Here is a 26,718-nt window from a genome sequence, read left to right on the forward strand (position 1 = left end):
CAGGTACATATTAAGTGTAACTCCAGCCATATATCAAGACAGAGCACTGTGACACCCACCAAAAAGGGGTCTGGACCCAATTTGGCACACAGAACCCCCATGACCAATAAACAATATTGGAGAGGTTTGGGGAAAACTGACCTTTATACAAGTTGTAGTTCACCTACATCTGGAGTGTGTTGTGAACCCAAACAATGATGAATCTGGACCAAATCTGGCACACATACCTGATACACCCAAATTTGAATACTGGAGAGGTTTGGGAGGGATTCACCTTGATTCAGGGAAATTGCAGTTCTCCTACATCCAGAGAAACTGTGACCACACCAACAATGGACCTAGCCCAAACTTGGCATAAAGAACCCCTATGACCAACTGAACATACTGGAGAGATTTGGGAGGAACTGACCTTGATTTCTGGGAGTTGTAGTTCACTTACTTACATCCAGAGACACTTTGACCCCCACCAATAACGGGTCTTGCCCAAAGTTGGCACACAGAACCCTTTTGACCAATTGAACCTACTGGAGGAGTTTGAGGAAACCTGACCCACCGTGGTGGGAGTTGTAGTTCATCCTGCAGCCAGATGCCACACCGAAGCTTACCAATGACACATCTGGGCCAAACATATGCCCAACTATAAGTACTCATGGAGTTTGGGGGAATCCTCTTGTCATGGTATGATTTGTAGTTCACCCATAGCCTTATGGGACCATTTATAGAATTAAAAAAAAAACCCTTCAAATAACCCAAGAACACCAGGTACCAAAGCTAGTGTGTGTGTGTGTGTGTATAAATAAAAGGTAAAGGTTTCCCCTGACATTAAGTCTAGTCATGTCCAACTCTGAGGGTTGGTGCTTATCTCCATTTGTAAGCTGAAGAGCCAGCGTTGTCTGTAGACGCATCCAAAGTCATGTGGACAGTATGACTGCATGGAGCACTGTTTCCTTCCCACCAGAGTGGTACCTATTATCTATTCACATATGCATGTTTTTGAGCTGCTAAGTTGTCAGAAGCTGGGCCTAACAGCAGGAGCTCACTCTGGTGCCTGGATTTAAACTGCTGACCTTTTGATCAGCAAGTTCAACAGCTAAGCAGTTTAACTTGCTGTGCCACCAGGGGCTCCAGTGTGTGCGTGCGTGCGTGTGTGTGTGTGTGTGTGTGTGTGTGTGTGTATATATATATATATATATATATATATATATATATATATATATAAACTTTTGATAGCATAGGAAAGGGTGAACGCTCCTGTGATGTTAATTTTACTGTCTGTTCCCCTATTCAGTAAATTTCAGCTCACTTTCTGTCTCCATGAGAATTGGATTCTTGTGGAACCAAGAATTTGGTGATAAAGCTTCATTGGAGAGATTTTTCCCTATGGTAACAACACTTCCTGGAGTGCATTTCCCTTCCGAAGGGCAGATTTATCTCACTTCCTGTTGTCTCACCCCTGTTTGTAGCTTTGAGTTGTTTCTAAGTTGGGTGTTTGTTACTCTGGGACTGCCTGTACTGTACTGTAATTTTGGAAAATTGTGGCATCCAAGAGTTTCTGTTTGAAATGTTCAGCTATCAGGTTAACTCCTCGAAGTGAGCGGAATTACATCTGTAACCCATTACCTGTAAAGAGTAACTTTCCAAGCTCTAAATCGGGCTTATTTCTGGCTGCAAAATTAGGAAGCAAGCCCCAAAGGAATGCCATCTTTTCAACCAGTTGGGAGCTGGCTTTGAGAGATGTTGTGGTTCTACAGGAACGGCTGCTTCCCCCAACCCCCATCTCAATTAACATGGCTATGCCTAGGCAGGTGGTCTGGCAAACTGAATGAAACCTGTGGTCTAGTAACTTGCATAGGCTATTGGCAAGGCTCTTTGGCCCATTAATCCCATACATGAGTCAACGAACACCTGCAGCCCTGCTTTCAATAGGAGCCATGCCTCATTCGCTCTCACAAACCGCCTCGGTTCCATTTTCCCTCCAGGCAACAACGTTGGTTTTGCAATATCTTTTGGCAGCAGGAAAGAAGAAATCATCCTGGGATGGGAGGATAATCATTCCACAATGGAAGGAGGCCCAAGAATATGGAGCCAAGATCCACGTTTCCAGGGGTCTACCTAACGCTCGTTTTGAGTGGGATTTTGCACTGATATAACAAGGGCCAGCATAGTATTTTATATATATGGAAAAGTAACGATATCTGTAGGTTGCACGGCTCCTGAACACTCAATCCTCCACGCCCTTCACTGGAATCGGCACCTCCACCTGCGATGCTGCAATGTTTGGCAGCCTCGGTGTTGTGTACTTTGGGGTTTTGTTTGGAGATTTGCACCCGGGGCTCTTTCCCTGCCTGCCTTGGTATTTAATGCAGATTAGGCAGAGCAAAGGAGCCCATAGGATGCTATTGGATTGAGCTTCACCATCCTAAGCCTCAGGTTCCCACAATGAGGTCTCTGCATGCCAGGAGCGTTAGAGCAAGCTGAAACTTATGGAAGTCATTGCAGCAAGGACGGGTTCAAACTACAAGAAAGGAGATTCCATCTGAACATTAGGAAGAACTTCTTGATTGTGCGAGCTGTTCAGCAGTGGAACTCTCTGCCCCATAGTGTGGTGGAGGCTCCTTCTTTGGATGCTTTTAAACAGAGGCTGGATGGCCATCTGTTGGGGGTGCTTTGAATGCAATTTTCCTGCTTCTTGGCAGAATGGGGTTGGACTGGATGGCCCATGAGGTCTCTTCCAACTCTATGCTTCTATGGTTCTTTTTTCCCTTCATGAGCAGTTGAAACAGACATAAATGAGAGGGGGAAATGTTCCTTTCTGGTGCTCCCAAATAGTTTTAAGGTACAACTACACTGTAGAATGAATGCAGTTTGATACTGCTTTAACTGCCATGGTTCAATGCATTAGAATCCTAGGATGTGTATTTTGGTGACGTCACAACACTCTTTGGCAGAGAAGGCTCAAAGATCTGGTAAAACTGCAACTGATGATTCAACAACAACAACAACAATGGTTTATTGATTAACCCTTAAACCATATCACAATACCAAACCAAACAACAACAAGACTTGATATGCAATCACCTCTACAATTTACCCCGATCAGCCCCACATATGTGATGATTCCACAACATTGAGACATGGCAGTTAAAGTTGTGTCAAACTGCATTCATTCTACAGTGTACATCAGGCGTGTCAACTCCATTTTCATCAAGGACCACATCGATCTCATGCTTGCCTTCAAAGTGTTGAATGTATGGATGGAGAATCCATGGATAGTGGAGACAGAGGACCAGCTATAATTTTTTTAAAGTAGTGGTCGGTGCTCTTCTGTTTTTCCCCATTTTGTGTCTCCAGATATTAATGAGCAAAATACTCCCATCACTTTTGGGGGTGATGGGAATTGCAACCCAACAGCCCTTGTGACTGAGGTTTGCAATTGAGGAAAACTTAGGTTGAGAAATAGATAAAGAACATTTTAACGTAATACAAGATATCTACGAACCTAGTCTCTAAATCCAAACTCCACTCTCCGGACTCAAGAAAAAACTACATTCTTCCAGATGTTGCTGCATCACAACTCCTATCAACTCTAGTTAACTCCCAACAGCTCTAGAACTTCTTGACTCTGAGAGCTGTTCAGCAGTGGAACTCTCTGCCCCGGAGTGTGGTATAGGCTCCTTCTTTGGAGGCTTTGAAACAGAGGCTGGATGGCCATCTGTCAGGGGTGCTTTGAATGCGATTTTCCTGCTTCTTGGCAGAATGGGGTTGGACTGAATGGCCCACCAGGTCTCTTCCAACTCTAAGATTCTATGATATCTAATGAGAAGGACTACAGGAGTCAGAATCAACATCTAAAGGGCCACATAAAATGACATGGCGGGCCTTGCGTTTGACATGCATTGTATAGATGCAGCCCCCCAGTCCAGGTTCATCCTTTCCTGTGTAAGGATTCATTGGATGGAGTGGATTTGTATTTGTATTTCTCTCCTTTGTGTTTTACAGACATTATAATTTGTGGTTTTGCTTATTTGTATTTTGGAAGCTGTGATTTGTCAAGTTTGTAATTTGTGATATGAACAATGTTTTCATGTAGACTGTTAGCCACTAGCACCTCATAAAAGGAAGAGTGGGATGTGTCATATATATTCATGTATACATCAACCTCACTCATAAGCCAAAGGCAGGTTTGGGGGCCAAAATTATGAATCATGGACCTGAAAGCATTGGGTTGATTTTTTTTTACTTAAAGTTGTAGACTTAAGGTAAAGGTTTTCCCCTGACGTTAAGTCCAGTCGTGTCCGACTCTGGGGTGTGGTGCTCATCTCCATTTCTAAGCCGAAGAGCCAGCATTGTCCGTAGATATCTCCAAGGTCATGTGGCCAGTATGACTACATGGAGTGCCCTTACCTTCCCACCGGAGCGGTACCTATTGATCTACTCACATTTTCATGTTTTCGAACTGCTAGGTTGGCAGAAGCTGGGGCTCACAGCGGAAGCTCACGCCACTCCCCAGATTCGAAGCTGTGACCTTTCGGTCAACAAGCTCAGCAGCTCAGTGGTTTAACCCACTGTGCCACCAAGGGCTCCTTAGAGTTATAGATTTATATATATATATATATAGATTTATAGATTTAGACATAGTTGTAGACTTATAGATGTGTATATAGCAGGCATGAGATGTTTTGGACTTCAACTCCCACTATTCCTAACACCTGGAGGGCTAAAGTTTGCCCAGGCCTGGTATATAGGTACTTTTAAGAGCCAACATGATGTTGAGTTGTTGTAGATTTTTTCGGGCTATGTGGCCATGTAACAGCGCTCCATGCAGTCATGCCGGCCACATGACCTTGGATGTGTCTATGGACAACGCTGGCTCTTCGGCTTAGAAATGGAGATGAGCACCACACCCTAGAGTCAGACATGACTGGACTTAATGTCAGGAGACAACCTTTACCTTTACCTATGGCCATGTTCTAGAGGCATTCTCTCCTGACGTTTCGATGCAGGCGAAACGTCAGGAGAGAATGCCTCTAGAACATGGCCATATAGCCCAAAAAAACCTACAACAACCCAGCAATTCCGGCCATGAAAGCCTTCGACAATACAATGATGTTGAGTGTTGATGTTAGGATTTTGCAAGGCCAGGGTTCAGATCTCCAGGCAAGGTTCAAAACAAGCTCTGTTCAGCTATAGTCAACTCCGGTGTCCAGATTTGATGAAAACGGCTTTGGCCAATCCATGGGGAACCCTTCCGGAGCTTTGACTACAACTCCCACCACCCCCATCCTGGCATTAGGAATGATGGGAATTGTAGTACAACCCATCCTGACCTTATCTCAACAGTGAAGAAAGGCTTTCAGACTCAAGGCAGAGCATCCAAATCTTACTCCTATCCCAGGATTTCCTAACTTCTTGTTTTTGCTGGTCATGTTGGAGTGGAGGCCCAGAGTCCTCTGTCAAAGAAAGGGAAAAAGTCAAAGCAATGGAATCTGGTCACTTCGACAGTGTATGAAAGGGATTCTTTTTCAAGCCGAGGTTTATGGTTTCACTTCTAAGGAGCACCTCTGCTTTGAAGTTTGCCTTTTGTAAACCTTGCTCCTAATTCTCCGCAAGCACAAGCGGCAGGCATTCTGTTTCCAAAGGGACAGCTGTGGGGAGCAGGGGCCAGGCTTTGATGGATGGTACTGGATAAAAGAAGGAAAGAGGAGGGCGAAGAAATGGGAAAGGGGAGCTTTCACTCTCTGAGAAAAACCCCCAACTTCACCCTCTTCTTCCTTGATCAGTCCTAAACACAACTTGGGACATTTGTTGCATGTGGACAGAGGTAGCAAGTGGCATCCAAGCCAATGGGGACATTGATCCACTCTGAACTTTAAAAGAATGGGTTACCCAATGGACTGGTTGGGTCCAGCAATCATAGAATTATTGAGTTGGAAGAGACCTCATGGGCCATCCAGTCCAACCTCTTGCTTTTTTCTTTTTTCTTTTTGTCATGTCAGGAGTGACTGCAAGTCGCTCCTGGTGTGAGAGAATTGGCCGTCTTCAAGGACATTGCCCAGGGGACGCCTGGATGATTTGATGTTTTTATCATCCTTGTGGGAGGCTTCTCTCATGTCCCCGCATGAGGAGCTGGAGCTGATAGAGGGAGCTCATCCACCTCTCCCTGGATTCGAACCTGCGACCTGTCGGTCTTCAGTCCTGCCAGCACAGGGGTTTAACCCACTGCGCCACTGGGGGCTAAGAAGCAGGAAAATTGCATTTAAAGCAACCCTGACAGATAGCCATCCTGGAAAGCCCTTCAAGACTCCAGATTAAAGCCCAAAAGAGATTCCCAACCCCAGTAACATCAGAGGCATCCACACTGTAAGATACATGCAGTTCACTTGAACTGCCTAGGATAAATGCTGTGAAACCCAGCACCAAACTACGGCTCCCGAGAGCCCATAGTATTGAGAACTGGCACTTAAAGCCATCTCAAAACTGCACTAATTCCACAGTGTAGGCACAGTCTCCAGTTTGAGTGGGTATATAAGGGCTTGGACAATATTAGCAGGTATGGACAAACTTCAGCCTTCCAGGTGTTTTGGACTTCAACTCCCACAATTCCTGGCCTCAGGTCCTTTCTTTTTTCCCCCTCAGCTGCTTAAGCGGCTGAGGGGGAAAAAGAAAGGACCTGAGGCCAGGAATTGTGGGAGTTGAAGTCCAAAACACCTGGAAGGCTGAAGTTTGCCCATGCCTGGCCTAGACAGTAAGCTTCTTTGAGTCCTTTGAGGAGAAAGGTGGGCTACAAATAAATCAATCACATTCACAATAACAAGATTCAAGGGGTCAATTATCGTTGCCGACAAATATAGCTTTAGTTTTCCCCCAAACAGAATACTACTACTACTACTACTACTACTACTCATCATCATCATCATCATCATCATCACCATCATCATGCAAAGACTCTGGCACAAACCGAGTGGTGATTGGCACACTGGGTGCAATGCCTTAAGATCTTGGCCTGCACTTAAACACAATCGTCGCTGACAAGATTACAATCTGCCAGCAGAGTGATCTTGTTTGCTGTGGACTCATCTTGTTGTGTTTCTAATAATAATAATAATAATAATAATAATAATAATAATAATAATAATAATATACATGGCCAGTGGTGACCCACTACACCCCCTTTTGCAAGAGGCAAATGGAATTGGTGATAAATAAAAAAGAAAGTTGCCAATTGGAGACGTTCCCCAATCTTTCCGTGAAACAGGACAACCTCAAATCCGTCTGTTCAGCCTCAGTTTAACAGACATCTTTCTCTCTTTGCTTCTCTGTTCTCTCCCTGCTCCAAAGTCACACACAATAAAATCTCAATTTTAGGAATGCTGGCTCGGTTTCTTCACACATCTCCCTCCCTGCTTTCACGCCTCTCCGGCTGAAACCTGACCTCATTCCTTTTGCACATGGCGACAAATATATTGCTCTCTCGGATTCTTTCTCTCATTCTTTCTCTCTTTTTACACTCTAGATGGCCTGATTCGTTGTCTTTCTTTTGGTCTTCTCTTTCTTCTTTTCTTCCTTTCTTTGGAACTGCTGCTTTCAAGGTCTCTACTCCCACCCCTTTTTTTCTCCTCTATCCTGGCCTAATCGGGTTTATGGGACCTCTCTTTTTGTCCCTTCCAACGGCTTGTCATGCAAACAAGAGAGGGATAATCCATCTTTTTCTCTGCTGGGAAGATCTGACTGCCGATTAGCAGTTCAAAGACCCCTGAGATGAATGGTCTCCCACCAGGGTTGCCCCAAAGGGCACTCTCTCCTCCCAGGCCTTGGCAGTTTGGCTTCCTTCCCTGGTGGGCACCCTCTCGACCCTATTGCCTCGATGCAAGGCCTTTCTACAACATGGAAAAGAGGCGTGAATTGCTGCCCAACCTAAGTGTGGGGGGCGGCCAAAACCTCCTCACACAGTGTGTGCTTATGCGTCTTCAAGTTATGGAGGTTCCATAGGTGAGGAATCCTCAGAGGTGGTGTTTCCCATCCCTTCCTTTGAAATAGAGTCAAGAGCATTCCTTTTCTGTCTTTTTTTGGACTTTGTTTTGGACTGTCGCTCCCACAATCTGGCTGGAGGGACCTTCTCCCATGCTTTGGAAGCTCTGGCCTGCAAGCATTTCAGGAAAAGGGATTAAGCTCACATCTTGTGTGTGTATGTGTGCTCTTTCAAGTCTCCTGTTGACTTATGGTGATCCCATGCATCTCATCAGGTTTTCTTAGGCAAGGAAGACTCAGAGGTGGCATGGCCACATGAAGAAGAAACCTTCTCTGATGCTTTTGAAACTCTGGCCTACAAGCATTTCAGGACAAGGGATCAAGCTCAGATCTTGTGTGTATGTGTGTGTTTGTGTGTGTGCGCACGCTCAAGTCTCCTGCTGACTTATGGTAACCCCATGCATCTCGTCAGGTTGTCTTAGGCAAGGAAGACTCAGGGGTTGTTTGGCCAGTTGAAGAAGACACCTTCTCCCATGCTTTCAAAGTTCTGGCCTGCAAGCATTTTAGGAAAAGGGATCAAGTTCGCATCTTCTCTGTGTGTGTGCACCTTCAAGTCTCCTGTTGACTTATTGTGATTCCATGCATCACGTCAGGTTTTCTTAGGCAAGGAAAACTCTGAGATGGTTTGGCCAGATGAAGAAGACACCTTCTCCCATGCTTTGGAAGTTCTGGCCTGTGAGCATTTTGGGAAAAGGGATCAAGCCCACATCTTCTCTGTGTGTGTGCACCTTCAAGTCTCCTGTTGACTTATGGTGACCCTGTGCATCTCACTGGGTTTTCTTAGGCAAGAAAGACTCAGAGGTGGTTTGTCCAGTTCCTTCTTCTGAAAGAAGGAACTGGTGTTCCTTGGCAGTCCTTCTGGACCTGGGGGGTTTCTCTGTTTGGACTATATTTGTTAGATTACACCAAGGATTCTGAGAAGGACAATTCCAAAAGGCACCTTCTCCCATTCTCTGGAAATTCTGGCCTGCAAGCATTTTGGGGGAAAAGGATCAAGCTCTGATCTGTGTGTGTGTGCCTTCATGTCTCCTGTTGACTTATGGTGACCCCATGCATCTTGTTGAGTTTTCTTAGGGGAGAAGGACTCAGAGGTGGTTGTGCAATTCCTTTTTCTAAAATGGAGCCTCCCACATCTGGTATTCTTTGTCAGTTCTTCTGGGTTTGGGAATGGTTCTTTTTTTAGATGAAATTCCCCAGGGTCATGGGAGAAGTTGTCCAAAAAGGTAGTTTCTTCCATGCTTTGGAAGTTCCTGCAGCATTTGGAAGAAAGGGACCAAGATCCGATGTTTTGTGCCTGTGCCTTCAGGTGTCTGCTTGACTTATGGTGACCCAATGGATCTCATAGGATTTCCTTAGGCAAGGTAGACTTAGGTGTGCTTTTGCCTCTTCCACCAAATCATGCTGTCAAACTGTTTATCATCATCATGTATACCCAACTTTATCTCTCCCAGAGGAGATTCAAAATGGCTAGAATCACAATGTATTTCAGGAAACAAAATATGGTGTGCTCATGTTTCCAAGAAGTTCAATCTGAACTGACACCCACATCCCAGTTCTGTCTTTCTTTTGGTTTGAGCAGTTCTATCTCCCATAATGTCCCAGCTTAACATTGGAACCTCCCTCCCCCCCCACACACACACACTTCAAAAAAAAAAACTTTGGCAGAAACAAACATCTAGCTAAGTTGCCCACAGCTGAAATGCAGATGCATTGTGAGTCGATGGAAAATGGATTACAGGGAAATGAACAAACAAGAGTTTTCTTGGATTCTGTTCAAATCCACTTTCCAAGGCTGTTCCCAAAGCAGTAAAGAGCATGCCAGTTTGGGGAGAGGCAGGAAGGTAGACATTGGCAAGGAATGGAGTTGCTTTCCCAACATGTTGTATCCACCAACAAGACAGGAGGTCCATTGATCCCAATTCTAGAAGTGGGGGAAGAAGGTAGCAAGAAGAATAAAACACAATAGCATCTCTGGGGTCCCCTTTGTCCTCAATTATAACACTAGGATTGCATCCCATGGAATTGTGTGATTTGTAGTCCACATGTTAAGAACTCCCTGCCAGAAATCCAGCAACAAAACATACAGGTGGAACAAGAGAAACCTCAAATGAAGTTGGGAGATACTACAGAAGATAAACAAGTCAGGTCAGAACTTCTTGAGGTCCTCTCTTTGTGTCATTTGCAATGTCTCGATGGAACCCAGCATGACATAACGCAGGGTGCCTATACCTATGTTATCAATAAGGAGCTAGTACAATTGATTATTTGGCAGTTTCTGCCAATATCCAAAGATAAGATTTACCTCACTGACACATTTCCAGGAACTATAAAAGATGTGCAAGGTTATTAGGAAGGCAGTGACCATTGGTAGCTCCCAAGTCAAGGAGACAGCCAATGTCCTCTGGGCTTTAGTTTGGATTTCAATGAGCTATCCAAGGTGCTGAATCAATTCCAAAGAGATGGTTCAGCACCTCAGAGAGTTCCTTTAATCTTGGTAGCTAAAACCTGAAGTTGATTCACTGGTCCAGAGCCATAAAGTCCACCATGGAGGACTGAGCAAGCCACAGCTTAGATAAGAAGAACCTGGCTTGATGAAATCAAAGACATTCTTAGTATGACCTTCTGTTTCCCATAGCGATCCATCAGATACACCTACAGCACCTTTCTCTTGTTGTTGTCTCTCTCAATATAGTTGTTGCTTCTTAATATATGAAGGAGAGTGGACTGATGGGGAGCTGAAGAAACCACAGAAGTTGGGTTGACAGATTGCATTTTACCCGCCTATATTTCTGTGAATTTTGAGTTTCATTTGCTTCCCTACTTATGCCAACTTGGAATTTGTCTCCTCAGCCTGATCTTTTTTTGTTGAGCTTTCTTTTCCCAATGTTTACATGATGTTTTGGGGGTTGTCTGCGTCACTTCCATTTGCTTCTACTGGTCTGGGAATGACCAAGTTCTGGAAGAAAGAAGTTCAAAGTTGCCCACCTTGACTTACATTGAACCGCCTTTGCCAATGCAATGCCAGTTCTCCCAGTTTGGAGAGATCGATTTGAAGCCTGAGGACTGAAAACTCTTGCAGGTCTGTTCTTGCTCAGTTTACTTCTAGTCACCTTCTGTGTGCCAAACAGATTGAATTATACCTTCAGTTCAAGTACTGGGGGAGAGGGGGAGCCTTGAGTGAAAAGCTCCCCCTCTCCCCAGTGTTTCTTAAAAAATTGCAAAGATATTTTTTGTCTCTTATCAGCCTAAATTAGTGGCACTTTACATTTGTGAAGGGCTGGATCTACTTCAGTTTGAGCTGGCTCTCTCCCTCCTAGGTTGTGTAGCTCAATGGATGCTTTCCATGAAGATGTTCCAGCTTGCAGTGTAGGTATAATATGAATATTAGAACATGTTCCATCAATAGCTGAAGAACAAAGAAAACGTCCTGTATGCTGAAAAGATTTGCAGCTTGGAATGATGAGGAACCTTGTGCGTGTTATCAGTATGCAGAGATCCTGTTTTCTGCAGGAAAATGCATTTCTTTTTCTGTGCAGAAGGCAAGATTTGTGTGCAGAAAATGTGCTTTTCTGCACACAAAAATGTGTACCATTTTTGAAGATGTTCTTGCAAGAGAATTGCCTGACGTATGCATTTGCTTGCTTCCAAAGTGCCCTTCCACACTGCCCTTTATTCCAGAATCTGATCCCAGATTATCTGCTTTAAACTGGAATATATGAGTCCCCACTGTCAGATAACTTGGGATAAACAGGTAATCTGGACTCAGATCCTGGGATAAATGGGCAGTGTGGAAGGGTCCAAAGATTCCTGTAAAAGGTTTCCCACTTAATGAACTGATCCTTTTCTCAGAGAGGAACTTTACTGAGCAGATGCTGATCAGACTAGAACACTAGGATTCAATCATGGTGCAATTTCTAGGACCATAAATGATCCCTCCAAGCCCACCTTAAAATCCAGGCAGGCAATATTGAGGGTTGCAGTTACATGGTGAGCGGAACACTGAAGTTTGAAGTATCACACATAACTGTCGAGTAGGAATATGATGTGGAGTTGCAACTATGTCCTTACATCTGGATGTGTAGCTTGCTAGCAGGAAAGGGCTGGATATATCATCCTTTATAGCTCCTTGCTCCCCAAAACCCCATCCCTCAATACAGTGACCTGGATTTTAAGGTGCGTTATGGGGATCGTTTTGGGAAATGGAGCACAACCACAACATTGCAGCATGCCTCTTCTCCCTTAGTTCAAACGGCCCCTGAACCACAGGCATTCTTCTCCTCTCTTGGCCAGTGTGTCCTGCCTCCGTGCCAAAGAGATTGACTCACACTGGTGTTTGTGCAATCAGAAGGCATCGCAGGTGCTGAGTAAAGGTGCAGAAGGAGGCAGCCGTGCCAACAGATTAAGGCGGAACGTGGTGGGATGGGTCTCAGCTTGAGAGCCCTGCTGTCACCACATTCCCAACGGAAGCCCTTGTCTTCCCTGCAGAAGAGATTGCAAAGAAGGGGCAGTTTCCCTCTCTAGTCAAACCAGGAATGAAACTGGACTTAGACTGGCTCTACATTGTACCATTAATGCAGTTTCACATTTCTACAGACCTCTTCCCATGAGTTGCAGAAAGTGGGTAGAGGTCATTCTCTTAGCGTAATGTGTTGTCCTGTTGAGTTTAAGAAGAAATAATTTTATGTATTGTCGAAGGCTTTCATGGCCGGAATTACTGGGTTGTTGTAGGTTTTTTCGGGCTATATGGCCATGGTCTAGAGACATGATGGCGAACCTATGACACGTGTGTCAGCACTGACACGCGTAGCCATTTTCGATGACACACAGCTGCATGTGGCCACATACAGAGAAGATGGGGCCGCATCCCAAGAAGGATATTTCATCCTTGGCTCTTACACCAGCATTTTTCTATAATGCCGAGATATATGGCATTATAGAAAAAGCAGGTAAGTTAAATAATTAGTTTTTGGTTTATTAAATACAGTTATATATTACAATAATATATTTTTGTTATTAAATTATAAATATCATGAAATTATGTTTTTTTTTCTCAAAGTGACACCCCACCCAAGTTATGCTCGGTTTTTTTGGCGAGTATTGATACACCAAGCTCAAAAGGTTGCCCATCACTGGTCTAGAGGCATTCTCTCCTGACGTTTCGCCTGCATCTATAGCAAGCATCCTCAGAGGTAGTGAGGTCTGTTAGAACTAGGGAAAAGAGGTTTATATATCTGTGGAATGACCAGGGCGAGACAAAGGACTCTTTTCTGCTGGAGCTAGGTGTGAATGTTTCAACTGACCACCCTGATTAGCATACAATGGGCTGACTGTGCCTGGAGCACACTTTTGTTGAGAGGTAATTAGATGTCCCTGCCTGCTTCCTCTCTGTTGTTGTGCTCTTGCAATTTTAGAGGTTTTTTTAAAGCCAGATTTTGTTCATTTTCATGGTTTCCTCCTTTCTGTTGAAATTGTCCACATGCTTGTGTATTTCAATGGCTTCTCTGTGTAGTCTGACATGGTGGTTGTGAGAGTGGTCCAGCACTTCTGTGTTCTCAAATAATATGCTGTGTCCAGGTTGGTTCATCAGGTGCTCAGCTATGGCTGACTTCTCTGGTTGAAGTAGTCTGCAGTGCCTTTCATGTTCCTTGATGCGTGTCTGGGCGCTGCGTGTGGTGGTCCCTATGTAGACTTGTCCACAGCTGCATGGTATACGGTAGACTCCTGCAGAGGTGAGAAGATCCCTCTTGTCCTTTGCTGAACGTAGCATTTGTTGGATTTTCTTGGTGGGTCTGTAGATAGTTTGTATGTTGTGTTTCCTCATCAGCTTCCCTATGCGGTCAGTGGTTCCCTTGATGTATGGCGAGAATACTTTTCCTCTGGGTGGATCTTCATCTTTATTCTCGTGGCTTGTTCTTGGTCTTGTAGCTCTTCTTTTGAAAAATCTATAACAACCCAAATAATTTTATGTTTCACATCCCATCAGATGCTCTTATTTTCAACCCTTTCTCCCAAAATGATTTGTGAGGTTTCAATCACACAAGTGAGGGAAAAATCAGGGAAAATTTCAAAATCGCAGTACTCCAAAACCTTGCATGCCAGGCTCATGCAACAGGATTTTGGAAAAGCAGTGGAGCATCAATGCTCAGTAGAAGACCACTCATTCCTCCATGTCACTGAAATGATTCTGACAGGTGTGAATCTGACAGGTCCCAAACTACATGTAAGTAAGTGCTTTCTCCTGTTTCCATGTGCATCAGGAGCTTAGAAGATTTTTCTCCTTGATTTCAGTTCCCCATTGCTTTTCCACACTTCTGGCACAGTTCCCCAACAAAATACCATGGACAACAGGCAAAAGACAGTATGCATCATATAGTGGGCTCCATTATACTTCGTATGTGAATTGTTTTAGAAGTGTGTAGAAATAGGCGGGAATGAATGAAGTCCTATATGTGATGCCTGTAATGAAGTCCTATCTACATTGGCTCAGTGCTTTGAAATCTTGCATAGGAGGCTCCAGGCCTTCTAAGACCACATACAAGTCAGGGGATTACATAACATTGAGCCATGAGCAGTTAAAGCTGCATTAATCCTACATTGTGGATCCACCCTAAGGCTGAATTTGGTTCTTTGTCTACTCACCTCAGACTATATTGTTGAACTAGGACTGTGATCAGGACCAATTGTGATAGTCTCAAGGCTGGCATTTGCAACAACCAACCTTTGCTGTTTTGCTTCTCAATTTTATTGCTTTCAAGTGGGCAGTTGCACAAAATGAAATGCAAAGATGTCTCGGGTGGCACAGTGGGTTAAACCCCTGTGCCGGCAGGACTGAAGACCGACAGGTCGCAGGTTCAAATCTGGGGAGAGCGCGGATGAGCTCCCTCTATCAGCTCCAGCTCCTCATGCGGAGACATGAGAGAAGCCTCCCACTAGAATGGTAAAAAATATCAAAACATCAGGGCGTCCCATGGGCAGCGACCTTTCAGACGGCCAATTCTCTCACACCAGAAGCGACTTGCAGTTTCTCAAGTTGCTCCTGACATGACAAAAAAAAGTTCTCATTCTTGCAGCATATGAGCTAGGACTTGCAAGGTTTTTGTCTCAGTAAGCATCCAAGATGCTGGGAGGAGAAAGGTACCATTTTAGCCTACAAGAAATGGTGCACAGCAGTTTCTGGGAGATTTCATCTCCATCCCATCGCCATCACTAGCAGAAGTTGACCATTGAGTTGCTCAATGGTCAACTTAAGAGGACAAAACTAGATCCTCCAGAACAATTATATGATCTTCAAACTTCTTTGCATATCAGTGAAACTGTATAATAAGTTGGCCTACTAATGTCTTCAACTTGTGCTCTAGTCTTCTTAGGCTGGATCTACACTACCATACAATCCAGTTTCAGAATGCAGATTAACTGCTTTAAACTGGATTAGATCAGTCTACATTGCCATATAATCCAGTTCAATGTGTTTAATCTGCGTTTGGAAACAGGATTATATGTTACTGTAGATGGAGTCCTAGAGGCATATGGTTGAGCACCAAGGTGAGTTGGCAAAGATACACAATCGTCTCTTGATATCCTCTTTGACAGCATTTCTCAATCTGGTGATTGGGTCCCCTGGGGAGGGGGTTGTGAGGGGGTCGCCAAAGACCATCAGAAAACACAGTATTTTCTGTTGGTCATGGGGGTTCTGTGTGGGAAGTTTGGCTTAATTCTATTGCTGGTGGGGTTCAGAATGCTCTTTGATTGTAGGTGAACTATACATCCCAGTAACTACAACTCAATGTCAAGATCTACTTTCCCCAAACTCCACCAGTGTTCTTATTTGGACATATTGAGTATCTGTGCCACATTTGGTCCAGATCCATCATTGTTTGAGTCCACAGTGCTCTCTGGATGTAGGTGAACTACAACACCAAAACTCAAGGTCAATGCCCACCAAACCGTGTTTAATCTGCATTTAGAAACAGGATTATATGTCACTGTAGATGGAGCCTTAGAGGCATATGGTTGAGCACCAATGACACCCGATAGTCTCTTGATATTCCCTAGGGCAGCATTTCTCAACCTGGGGGTCGGGACCCCTGGGGGAGTCATGAGGGGTGTCAATGGGGTCGCCGAAGACCATCAGAAAACACAGTATTTTCTGTTGGTCATGGGAGTTCTGTGTGCCAAGATTGGTTCAGTTCCAAGTTGGTGGAGTTCAGAATGCTCTTTGATTGTAGGTGAACTATAAATCCCAGCAACTACAACTCCTAAATGACAAAATCAATCCCCCCCTCCCCAAACCCTACCAGTATTGGGTATTTGTGCCAAATTTGGTCCAGTGAATGAAAATACATCTTACATATCAAATATTTATATTATGATTCATAACAGTAGTAAAATTATAGCTATGAAGTAAAAAGGAAAATAATGTTATGGTTGGGGGTCACCACAACAGGAGGAATTGTATTAAGGGGTTGTGGCATTGGGAAGGTTGAGAAACACTGCTCTAGGGTTTGGTTCCAGAATCCCCCATAGATATCAGTGGATACTCGTCTCATTACATGTAGTGAGATAGCCAAATGGTGTGTGTCCCTTATACAAAATGGCATGATCAAGGTTTGCTTTTAGAATACACAGATATGGATTTTATTGGGATCCAGCCTGGCTTGGTTCGTGTTCCCGCTTTGCAACAGTATGGAGAGCCAGGAGTTAAAAGGAAGGGGTGGCTTGCACATCTGTTTTGCTCACATCCCTCTGCTTCGCACACACTCTCTCACACACATATGTATTGTACACATACTAGCCTTGTCCAAGTTTATATGCAACACCTGGCTTTGGAAATTTAGCCTTATATGGAGACGTGCGTGAAACGGCAAGTGGAGTCAGTTGGGCCAGAGCCGAAAACTGAGTGTTTCTTGTCCTGAGGAAACAGCTCCTTCTACCGGTCATGAGATGCATGTTCCCTGTTCTGAGACTTTAGGAGAACACTTCTAAACCTACCAGTTACTCTCTTACTATTGTTATGAATAGTCATGCAAATATCTGATATGCAGAATGTATTTTCATTCGGTGGACCAAATTTGGATATGTAGATACTTACTTAGGTGATCCCTCGTAGTCTAAGGATGATGGTCCTCCAAGGTCGGTGTTCCGGCAGTTGGTCCGTAGGTGACTGTGGAGCCCTATTCTTGATCTGCATCTTTTCCCACAGTGAGGGCATCAGTTTCCAGGTGGAAGGCGGTCCCGGTCAGGGTTGGTTTGATGCGCCTTCCTCTTGGCACGTTTCTCTCTGTAGATATATAATCCATGAATACAGAGGACTAACTGCATTTGTCAAGTTATACTAGGTTACAGTTGATATAGATCTGTGGATCCTGAATCCATGTATATGGAGGATTCGTTTTTTGTCTAAAGTTACACTAAATGAAAGTTGATATAGATCTGTGGATCCTGAATCCATGAATACAGAGGACTCTGAGTCCCCTGGGGGGTGAGAAGAGCAGGATGGAAATGAAGTAAATAATAATAAAAAAAACAATAATGTGTCATGAGGAAGAACTTCCTGACTGTGAGAACCGTTCAGCAGTGGAACTCTCTGCCCCGGAGTGTGGTGGAGGCTCCTTCTTTGGAAGCTTTTAAACAGAAGCTGGATGGCCATCTGTCAAGGGTGATTTGAATGCAATATTCCTGCTTCTTAGCAGGGGGTTGGACTGGATGGCCCATGAGGTCTCTTCCAACTCTTTGATTCTATGATTCTAAGTTACACTAGGTTAAAGTTGACATAAATCCTTGGATATAGAATCTGTGGATAGAGTCAACTATATATCTGAAGTTATACTAAGTAAAAGTTGATATAGATCTGTGGATATAGAATCCAAGGATACAGGGGTATATATACTGTGCATATGGTTAAACTATTTAAGAGGTGGTATAGGACCCCTATATCAGTGGTTCCCAACTTGTGGGTCCCCAGGTGTTTTGGTCTACAACTCCCAGAAATCCCAGCCAGTTTACTACCAGTTAGTTATGCTAACTAAGTTATTAATGGGAGTTGAAGGCCAAAATATCTGCCAACCCACAGGTTGAGAACCACTGCCCTGTAGGATCCCATTGCATGTTCCTATAATATATGGCACATATATTTTTCCTCTCTGCCCACATGCAAATGGGAGCCTAGATTCCCACTGCAAAGAGTGCATGGAATTACTTGTCCGAATGCATCTCCCCCTATGAACCATCACGGAGATTTAGATTCTCCAAGGAGGCCCTGCTTTCCGTCCCGCCAATGTCACAGGCACGTTTGATGGGGACAAGAGACAAGGCTTTCTGGGTGATTGCTCCCCGGCTATTGAATTCCCATCCTGGTGAGATCAGGTTGGCCCCCTCCCTCCTGTCCTTTAAAAGGATGGTAAAAACTTGGCTGTGGGACCAAGCTTTCGGGACAGAGCAATAAAACAGCCATAGGAAAGATGACAGGGCCAATTGGATTTGATGCGGATGGCTAGGATGGTTTTAAATGGTGTATTTTAATATTTTGATAAATGTTTATGTATTGTATGTGAATCTGTGTCCCGGCATTGAATGTTTGCCGTGTATATGCTGTGCTCCGTCCTGAGTCCCCTTCGGGGTGAGAAAGGCAGAATATAAATGTTTTAAATAAATAATAAATAAATAAGGGCAACCAGGGAAGCGAAAAGGGACGAAATCCCTGCAGGACTCTCACCTTCCTCACCTGTTGCTGTCTTCTCTCCTTTCCCCTCCCAGTGACATCCGGGTGCAGAATCATGAAGTGCAACTCTGAGTTTCTGGCAGCCACATCATCAGGGCCGCACCACCTGGGTGCCGAGGAGACCCCTGAGTTCTGCACCGCCCTCCGGGCCTACGCCCATTGCACCCACCACACGGCCCGCACCTGCCGGGGGGACTTGTTCTACCACTCCGCCGTCCACGGCATCGACGACCTCATGGCACAGCACAACTGCTCCAAGGAAGGGCCCACCTCCCCACCACGGGTCCGACCCCTGCCCCGTGCTGATAGCCAGGAGCGCTCCGACAGCCCCGAGATCTGCCATTATGAGAGGAGCTTCCACAAACACTCTCCACCTCCCAACTACACCCATTGTGGGCTCTTCGGGGATCCCCATCTGAGGACTTTTTCAGACAGTTTCCAGACATGTAAAATCCCAGGGGCATGGCCCCTCATAGACAATAGCTACCTAAACGTCCAGGTCACAAACACACCTGTCCGACCCGGTTCCATGGCCACAGCGACCAGCAAGGTAAGTGTTGAAAACCATCAAAATTTGCAAATTGTGCTACATTTGTGTGAAACAAAAGCAAAATGGGATTCTTGCTCAGCTGTCTTCAATAAGGACACAAAGAAATGCTGGAATTTGCAACTGCAGTTATGAATACATGATCTAGAGTAGGAAAAGTGCCATAGCAGGCTGGCTTGGGTGCCAAGAAACAACTCATTCTGTGTGAAAAATTCACACAATTTTGGGTGTAGACATTAGATTTCTTGTGCAAAAGGTTTCCTTCACAGAAAGCAGAACTTTCTGCAAAGAATCCCCCCCCCCCCACCACACACACACACACATACATAATACATTCCAGATCACAAATGTATTTTCTGCTCCTAAAATCCATGAATTTGTAGTGAGGAAGGAAATGATAGTAGTGTTTTCTCCAAGACACTGAAGTTTCTGAAAGTTTCCATTCCTAGTAGTTCCACTTCCAACCTACTAGTGGAGCTGTTTACTTCGAGAATGCTGCCCTCTTGTGGGTATTCTCTCCCCAATTTATTTTATTTTACTTTATTTACTATCCTGTCTTTTCTCTATATGGAGACCCAAGGTAGCTCACATCATTAAAAAGCAATATACAGTACAATCCCTAAATTCACAGAGGGTGTGAAAAATAGCAAGTCTTGTCAAAATAAATGACTTCTGGCCCAAAAATACCTAAGAGTCATGCTGGAGAAACTAGAAAACACCTATTTTGTCAGACATAGATAAATGAAACCACGGATATGGGGTTGTACTGTAATTGTATATACACAACTACTCTTGGGGAAATTTCTAAAAACATAATGAAGCTGTTCTTTCCCTTTTTTGCATTAATCTTAATTTGCTAAGCCTTCACAGAATACATTTTTCCTATTATGAATATACCTTTCTCAAAGGACTCATTTCAAAATGTATAGCATGACCTATATATCCACGAAACCTGCAGTTTCATTTATCCACTTCCAACAAAATATTATGTCTCTCAAACTTTTTCATTTGTGGAGCCCTTTTTGAAGCAATGGTTTCTCATGAAACCCCAATATATGTTTATATATTATATGTTATATTGTATATAATGTATATATTAGGGGCGTGCAATTTTTAGTTAGAACTTCATACTGACAACATAATATCTGATGCACAAGCATAGCCAGCACTAAAAACATAAGGATCGAAACTTACCCAATACTTTTTTGTTTGCATTTTGTAAACCATGGAAGCCTCCCAAAGTCAGTTTCATGTTCAGCACAAGGGAAAAAAGCAAAGCCAAAAAGGCTGCATTTCCTCTTTAAATGAATGGCCTCACACTCTTAGGAGAGGGAAGCAGCAGGGAGAAAGCAGAGTTCACTGGGAAAGAGACAAAGAAAGCACAGAATGCTGGGAAATGTAGTTTGGGAATGTGAGAAGCCCTATGGCAGAGAACGTAAAAGGCCCTGCCCTTAACTACATTTCCCAGAATTCTGCTCAGCATCAGAAACCCCGGATCAGGAGAGGGAGAGGTGTGTCCCTCCATCGCAGCAACAGCCAGAGTTCCAATGAATGGCTGAACCTGCAAAGAGGAGGACTAGCTGAGACTTCTAGTAAGTAAACTTCTGTGCTGGGCTGGAAAGAAATCTCTCAGTGGAAGCTCTATTGGTTAACATGAGAGAAAGACAATCAATGAAATAGATGTTGTGACTTTTTGTGGATGCTTTGATTGTGGTTTTTCTTCTTGGCTGAAGGGGGTTGGACTGCACTTCCACCGAAATGCTGTTAAGTTTATGTTCATGAAAATTGTTCTTCATTTTAAATATTATATTGTTCTTTCTTTCTTTTCCTTTTTATTTTTTTTTAAAAAATTTGGCACTACAAATGAGATCTGTGCAACGTTCATGGGAATTTGTTCATTTTTTTTTCAATTAGTTCAAACAAACACTCTCCATCCAGCTGCCACTGGCCCGGTCAGTCTTTCAAATTTTAAAACACAATGTGTAAAAAAGTTTGCGTCTGCCTGAGATAGATAGATAGATAGATAGATAGATAAACATGTCTTGGAGATCCATGAGAAACTTTTGCTTCAAAAAGGGCTCAATGGTTGAAAAGGTTTGAGAAGCCCTGCTCTAGATGTACCACTAGAGGGTCCTAAGGGTCCTAAGGACTACATTGGAGGGTGGAGACCAAGTGTGAGATGGGTCTGCTTTGAATTTGGCATCTTTGTCCCACTGAGTAACTGTTTCCTCTTTCATCTCATCTTTCCCCACAATTTCCTCCTTATGCAGCTCACCATCATCTTCAAAAGCTTCCAGGAATGTGTGGAACAGAAAGTCTACCAGGCGGAGATGGATGAACTCCCTGCTGCCTTCGCTGATGGCTCAAAAAATGGTGGTGACAAACACGGGGCCAACAGCTTGAAGATTACTGAGAAAGTCTCTGGCCAGCACATAGAGATCCAGGCCAAGTACATCGGCACCACCATTGTGGTGAGGCAGGTGGGACACTATCTGACCTTCGCTGTGCGAATGCCTGAGGAGGTGGTGGAAGCAGTAGAAGATGGAGACAACCAGGGCCTTTACCTCTGTCTCCGGGGCTGTCCGCTCAACCAGCAGATAGACTTCCAGGCTTTCCATTCCACCACCCAGAGCACAGAAAACTGGGCTCGGCGAAAAGGCCCCAGCCTTCCCTCTTCACCGGAGGCTTTCACCTATGAGTCGGCCATGATCAAGTGCCGCGAAAAGCTCCCGGTGGAGGACTTGTACTTCCAGTCCTGCGTCTTTGACCTTCTGACGACAGGTGACGTCAACTTCACCCTTGCAGCTTACTATGCTTTTGAAGATGTCAAAATGCTCCACTCCAGCAAGGACAAGTTGCATTTGTATGAAAGGACACAAGCGTTGGAGCCGGGCAACATGGCCACCTCAGAACGTTTTACGTCTCCTCTTCTGGTGCTTTTTCTGGTGGTCTTGACATGGTTGAGCCAGTGTCCAGCCCTGTCCCTATAAACCCAACATCACAGTAGACCTTTGAAGTCTGCAAAACCAAGGGACCAGCAGATGAAAGAGTTGTGTTAGATTAAGTCAGAGGCCGAGGCTTGCACACTGGAGTTTTGTTGCCCCCTTCTCTCCCTGCAGAAAACCCAACATGTTGAATGGCATTTGGAACTTCAGGAGTACCGATGTTCTCTCTTGACTGTTGAATCTTCTCTACTAGATTAGGATCCCAAAGTAGCCCCCTTTCCCAGTTCCCTTCATCCTGTTGCTCTCACTCCTAGCGCCTCCTTTCGTTGTGCTACGAGTGGTTTGTGGTGATTGTGACATTGGCATTTGTGTAAAGTCAGATCTTTTTGGAGGGCTAGCACCAGAGGGAAAAAATGGTTGGAGTGCAACTGATGTCAACAAAGACAGACAGACATAAAGTAAGCAAAACCCCATTGAAAAGAGTCAGATGCACAATAGAAAGAACTTTGGCACCTTTGTGGCTGTTGGTCCATCGGATGTACCTGCTTCTGCCAGGGAGTGCCAACTGCTCTCTGAGAAACCAGATTGCACATTATTTCCTTGTTACTTTGGAACACTTGGTGTTGAGTGTGCAAACAGCTGCTGATGCACATCTATTCTCTATCTTTTCACTTGTGCAATTGTTGGTTGTTGCCTTTGCATATGTTTTGGGTTATGAAACTGAAGCTGGGGGCTTTTTATTGTGTTAAGGCAATGGTTGGGCAAAGGTTGGCCTGGAGTCAACAGGAGACTCCCCAAAGTCTTTATGGTCCTTGACTCCTCCGGACTCCCTCAACTGCTTCAACTCTCTCTCACACACACACAAACACAATGCTTGACTTGCTTTTCCTCAAGGTGTAACACTATAACTCTGAAAAGGGTTTCTGTGCCCCTCTTATGTCTCACTGATCAAGAAAAATGTGTCCTTTTTTTCAAAACCAGGCATAGATTTCTGGCCATTTCAGGTATTATTTTGAGGCTTTGGGAGCTGCCTTTGTGGCCCAGCCCTGGATTTCCAACTCTTATATTTCATTTCCAAAGCTCGTCTCTCATTCCCTGGCCTTATACTAGTCCTTTCAAAGGGTTAAACCCTCCTAAACAGCAGGTGTAGAGCTTTCCGGCAGGTAATTCACAGTACATCATAAAACTGCCAATCCTAAGACTCTCAATGATCGAATGTTTGCAGTCAAATTGGTCAAACTACTACAGTGGCATATCTAAAGACATACCTTTGGCACATGCATAGTAGTTTGCTCAAATCGCTGTTCCGTTATGTATAAGCAAGTATGCCACCCCGAACATTTTACATAAAGGATACTCAACCTACATAGTCAAAATATAGATGGTTGTTATCCATGGTTTCAAGTATTTACTGAGGGAGTCTTGGAAGGGATATATGCCCAGCGGATTTGGAGGTCGTACTATATGTGTTTGCTATATCTGGGTCTAAATGAAAAGTGTCACAGCTCTATTTTCCCCATAAATTTTTCAGAAGGCAATGTTGGGCCCCAAAGGCAATTGTCTCCAAAAGTGGCCTTGGATCTCTCATTTTGAGTAGTGCAATTTCACTGCCATGGCTCAATTCTATGGAAGTTTGGGAATTGTAGTTTCCCACCGTCTTTAGCCTTCTCACTCAAAAGTGCTGGTGCTTCATCAACTACTTCCTATGATTCCATAGCACTGAGCCAAACGGCATTCATTCTACAGTGTAGATCCAAGAGTGTTTGGCCTGTGTTCAGGTTCATGCCTAGAATCCGGTTGGCGGCTGACACCTCTGCAAATCAATCACCCTTTGTGGAAGAGAGGTCGAAGGTTATCACCCAAGTGTTGCATCCAATTTGAGATGGCAAAAGAAGGCTTGTGCAGGTTGACCTTGGGTTCCACAGTTCTGCCATTCAACACAAAGGATGTGTGACACCAATGGTGCAAGATTTGCACCACCCAGCCCTGATATAAGATTTGAGCAAATGCATTGTTGTGGATGAACAAGACAAGTCTGGAGACTGAAGAGGAAAGCCCAGGGATATTGTGGAGAGTACTATCTGTCCATCCATCCACCCACCCATCTTTCTTCTATTACCTACCCTTATCTATATCATCTATCTGCTTTTTCTGCTTATCTATCATGCCTGTCTATCTGTCTTCTATTATCTATCACCTCTATCACCTATTTTATTTTTCTATAATCTAACATCTCCGATCTATTACATTTTCTCTCTCCCTCCCTCTCTTATCTATCTATCTATCTATCTATCTATCTATCTATCTATCTATCTATCTATCTATCTACTATTACCTACCCTTATCTATATCATCTATCAGCTCTTTCTGCTTATCTATCATCTATCTATATCTTCTATTTATCATCTCTATCACCTATTTTATTTTTCTATAATCTAAAATCTCCAATCTATTGCATTTTGTCTGCCCGTCTATTTGTCTGTCTGTCTGTCTGTCTGTCTGTCTGTCTATCTATCTATCTATCTATCTATTACCTACCCTTAACTATATCATCTGTCTGCTCTTTCTGCTTATCTATCATGCCTATCTTTCTGTCTTCTATTATCTATCACCTCTATCGCCTATTTCATTTTCCTATAATCTATCATCTCCAATCTATTACATTTTGTTTGTCTGTCTATCTATCAATCTATCATCTATCTTCTATTACCTACCCTTTTCTATATCATCTATCAGCTCTTTTTGCTTATCTATCATCTATCTATATTTTCTATTATTTATCACCTCTACCTATTTTATGTTTCTATAATCTATCATCTCTGATCTATTGCATTCTGTCAATCTATCTATCTACCTACCTATCTACCTACCTTTCTTTCTTTCTTTCTTTCTTTCTTTCTTATGTTACCTACCCTTATCTATATCATCTATCTGCTCTTTCTGCTTATCTATCATGCCTATCTATCTTCTATTATCAATCAGATTTATGTTTCTATCATCTCCTATCTATTACATTTTATCTATCTATCTATCTATCTATCTATCTATCTATCTATCTATCTATCTATCTATCATCTCCGATTATCTATCACAATTTTCTATTACCTAATCTTATCTATATAATCTGTCAACACTTTCTACTTGTCTATCATCTATCTTCTAATATCTATCACCTCTACCCATCACCTATTTGATGTTTCCTTAATCTAATCTATCATCTATTTCAGCTGTCAATATCTATAATTATCTATCTACCTATCTCTTTCTATTTACCTATCACTATCATCTATATCTATGCGTCTGCCCTTTGGGGAAGTCCTACTCTTACAGCTTTACCACCAAGTAGCAACAAAATGCCTCAGTAAATCTTTCCAAGAAAACCATTAGTTGGCTAGACTTGGAAGCCCAGCCATAACAAAACAAGGACTTCTTGATGATGCCCATTTTTCACATTCTCATCCTCTCAAATTGCTCTCTCCGCCTTCTCCCAGCCATTGCAATGTTTCTTGTATTCAGATAATTAAGGATGCACTTTACTTTTTCCCCTCGATTATGCTTAGGACCAGTTGGTTTGTTTCAGTCAGGCTTCGACAAGTTCTGGCTTGGTGAGCAACACTAAGTCAATGAAGACCCATCAAGAGAATTGAAAGCAAAATTGAAAGCATTCGCCAATCTCACATCCCTCTCCCACTCTTCTGACTTCTTTTGTGCATGTAGAACTTATGTGGGGTGTCGATGTACATACTGTAAATTATTTATTGACGAAAATGCAAGTAAAACTTTTTTTTTCTTCCCAACACGGTGTGGCTGAATGTATATTTTGGGTTTGTGGCATCATTTTGGATAGGAAATGTAGCAGAGTCACTCCTGTGCCTTGTAATTTTAGAAGCAAAAGAACGGGACATTGGGTCTGTTTAAAAGAGGATAAAGAGTGAGGATTTCTACCCCAGTTGTTCCAGCAATGCATGCTGAGGGGTAGAATCAGGCTGGATCTACACTGCCACCTAGTCCAGATTATCACAGCAGAAAGTCTACATTATTTGCTTTGACAATATTACTAATACACTTTGTTTATATTCCACCCTATCTCCTTGAGTGGATTATAGAACACATATACGGCAAACATTAAATGCCGTTATACAATTAATGAAGACAGAGAGTGCATAAACAGAGATCAAGGTTGTGCTCAACTCTGACCACGGGGAGGTGCTGTTGTTCCATTTTCCATGCCGAGGAGCCTGTTGTCCATGGAAGCTTTCCTGAATTGCTGGCATGTCTGAATGGCCACCTTTTTACCTCCCCGTCAAAGTGGTGCCTATTGATCTGCTCACATTACTGTTTTCAAACTGCTAGGTATGCAGATGGCACTCCAAGCAGTCATGCCAGCCACATGACCTTGGAGGTACCTATGGACAACGCCGGCTCTTTGGCTTAGACATGAAGATGAACACCAACCCCCAGAGTTGGACATGACTGGACTT

At 43.6% G+C, this 26,718-nt stretch overlaps 1 protein-coding gene across 1 annotated transcript in view; it reads left to right on the forward strand.

Annotated features, from left to right (window-relative positions):
* RGMA (repulsive guidance molecule BMP co-receptor a) overlaps window positions 1-26,034 on the forward strand; it is a 63,363-nt gene extending 37,329 nt beyond the window's left edge. The window contains exons 3-4 of the mRNA XM_060755637.2: window positions 18,781-19,295; window positions 21,563-26,034. Of these exons, the coding sequence (XP_060611620.2) occupies window positions 18,781-19,295; window positions 21,563-22,282 (1,235 nt within the window). The 3' untranslated portion in view covers window positions 22,283-26,034. The remainder of the gene's footprint in view (window positions 1-18,780; window positions 19,296-21,562) is intronic.
* Window positions 26,035-26,718: the final 684 nt, after the last annotated feature.

Source organism: Anolis sagrei, chromosome 9, assembly GCF_037176765.1.
Source record: "Anolis sagrei isolate rAnoSag1 chromosome 9, rAnoSag1.mat, whole genome shotgun sequence".
Taxonomy (NCBI): domain Eukaryota; kingdom Metazoa; phylum Chordata; class Lepidosauria; order Squamata; family Dactyloidae; genus Anolis; species Anolis sagrei.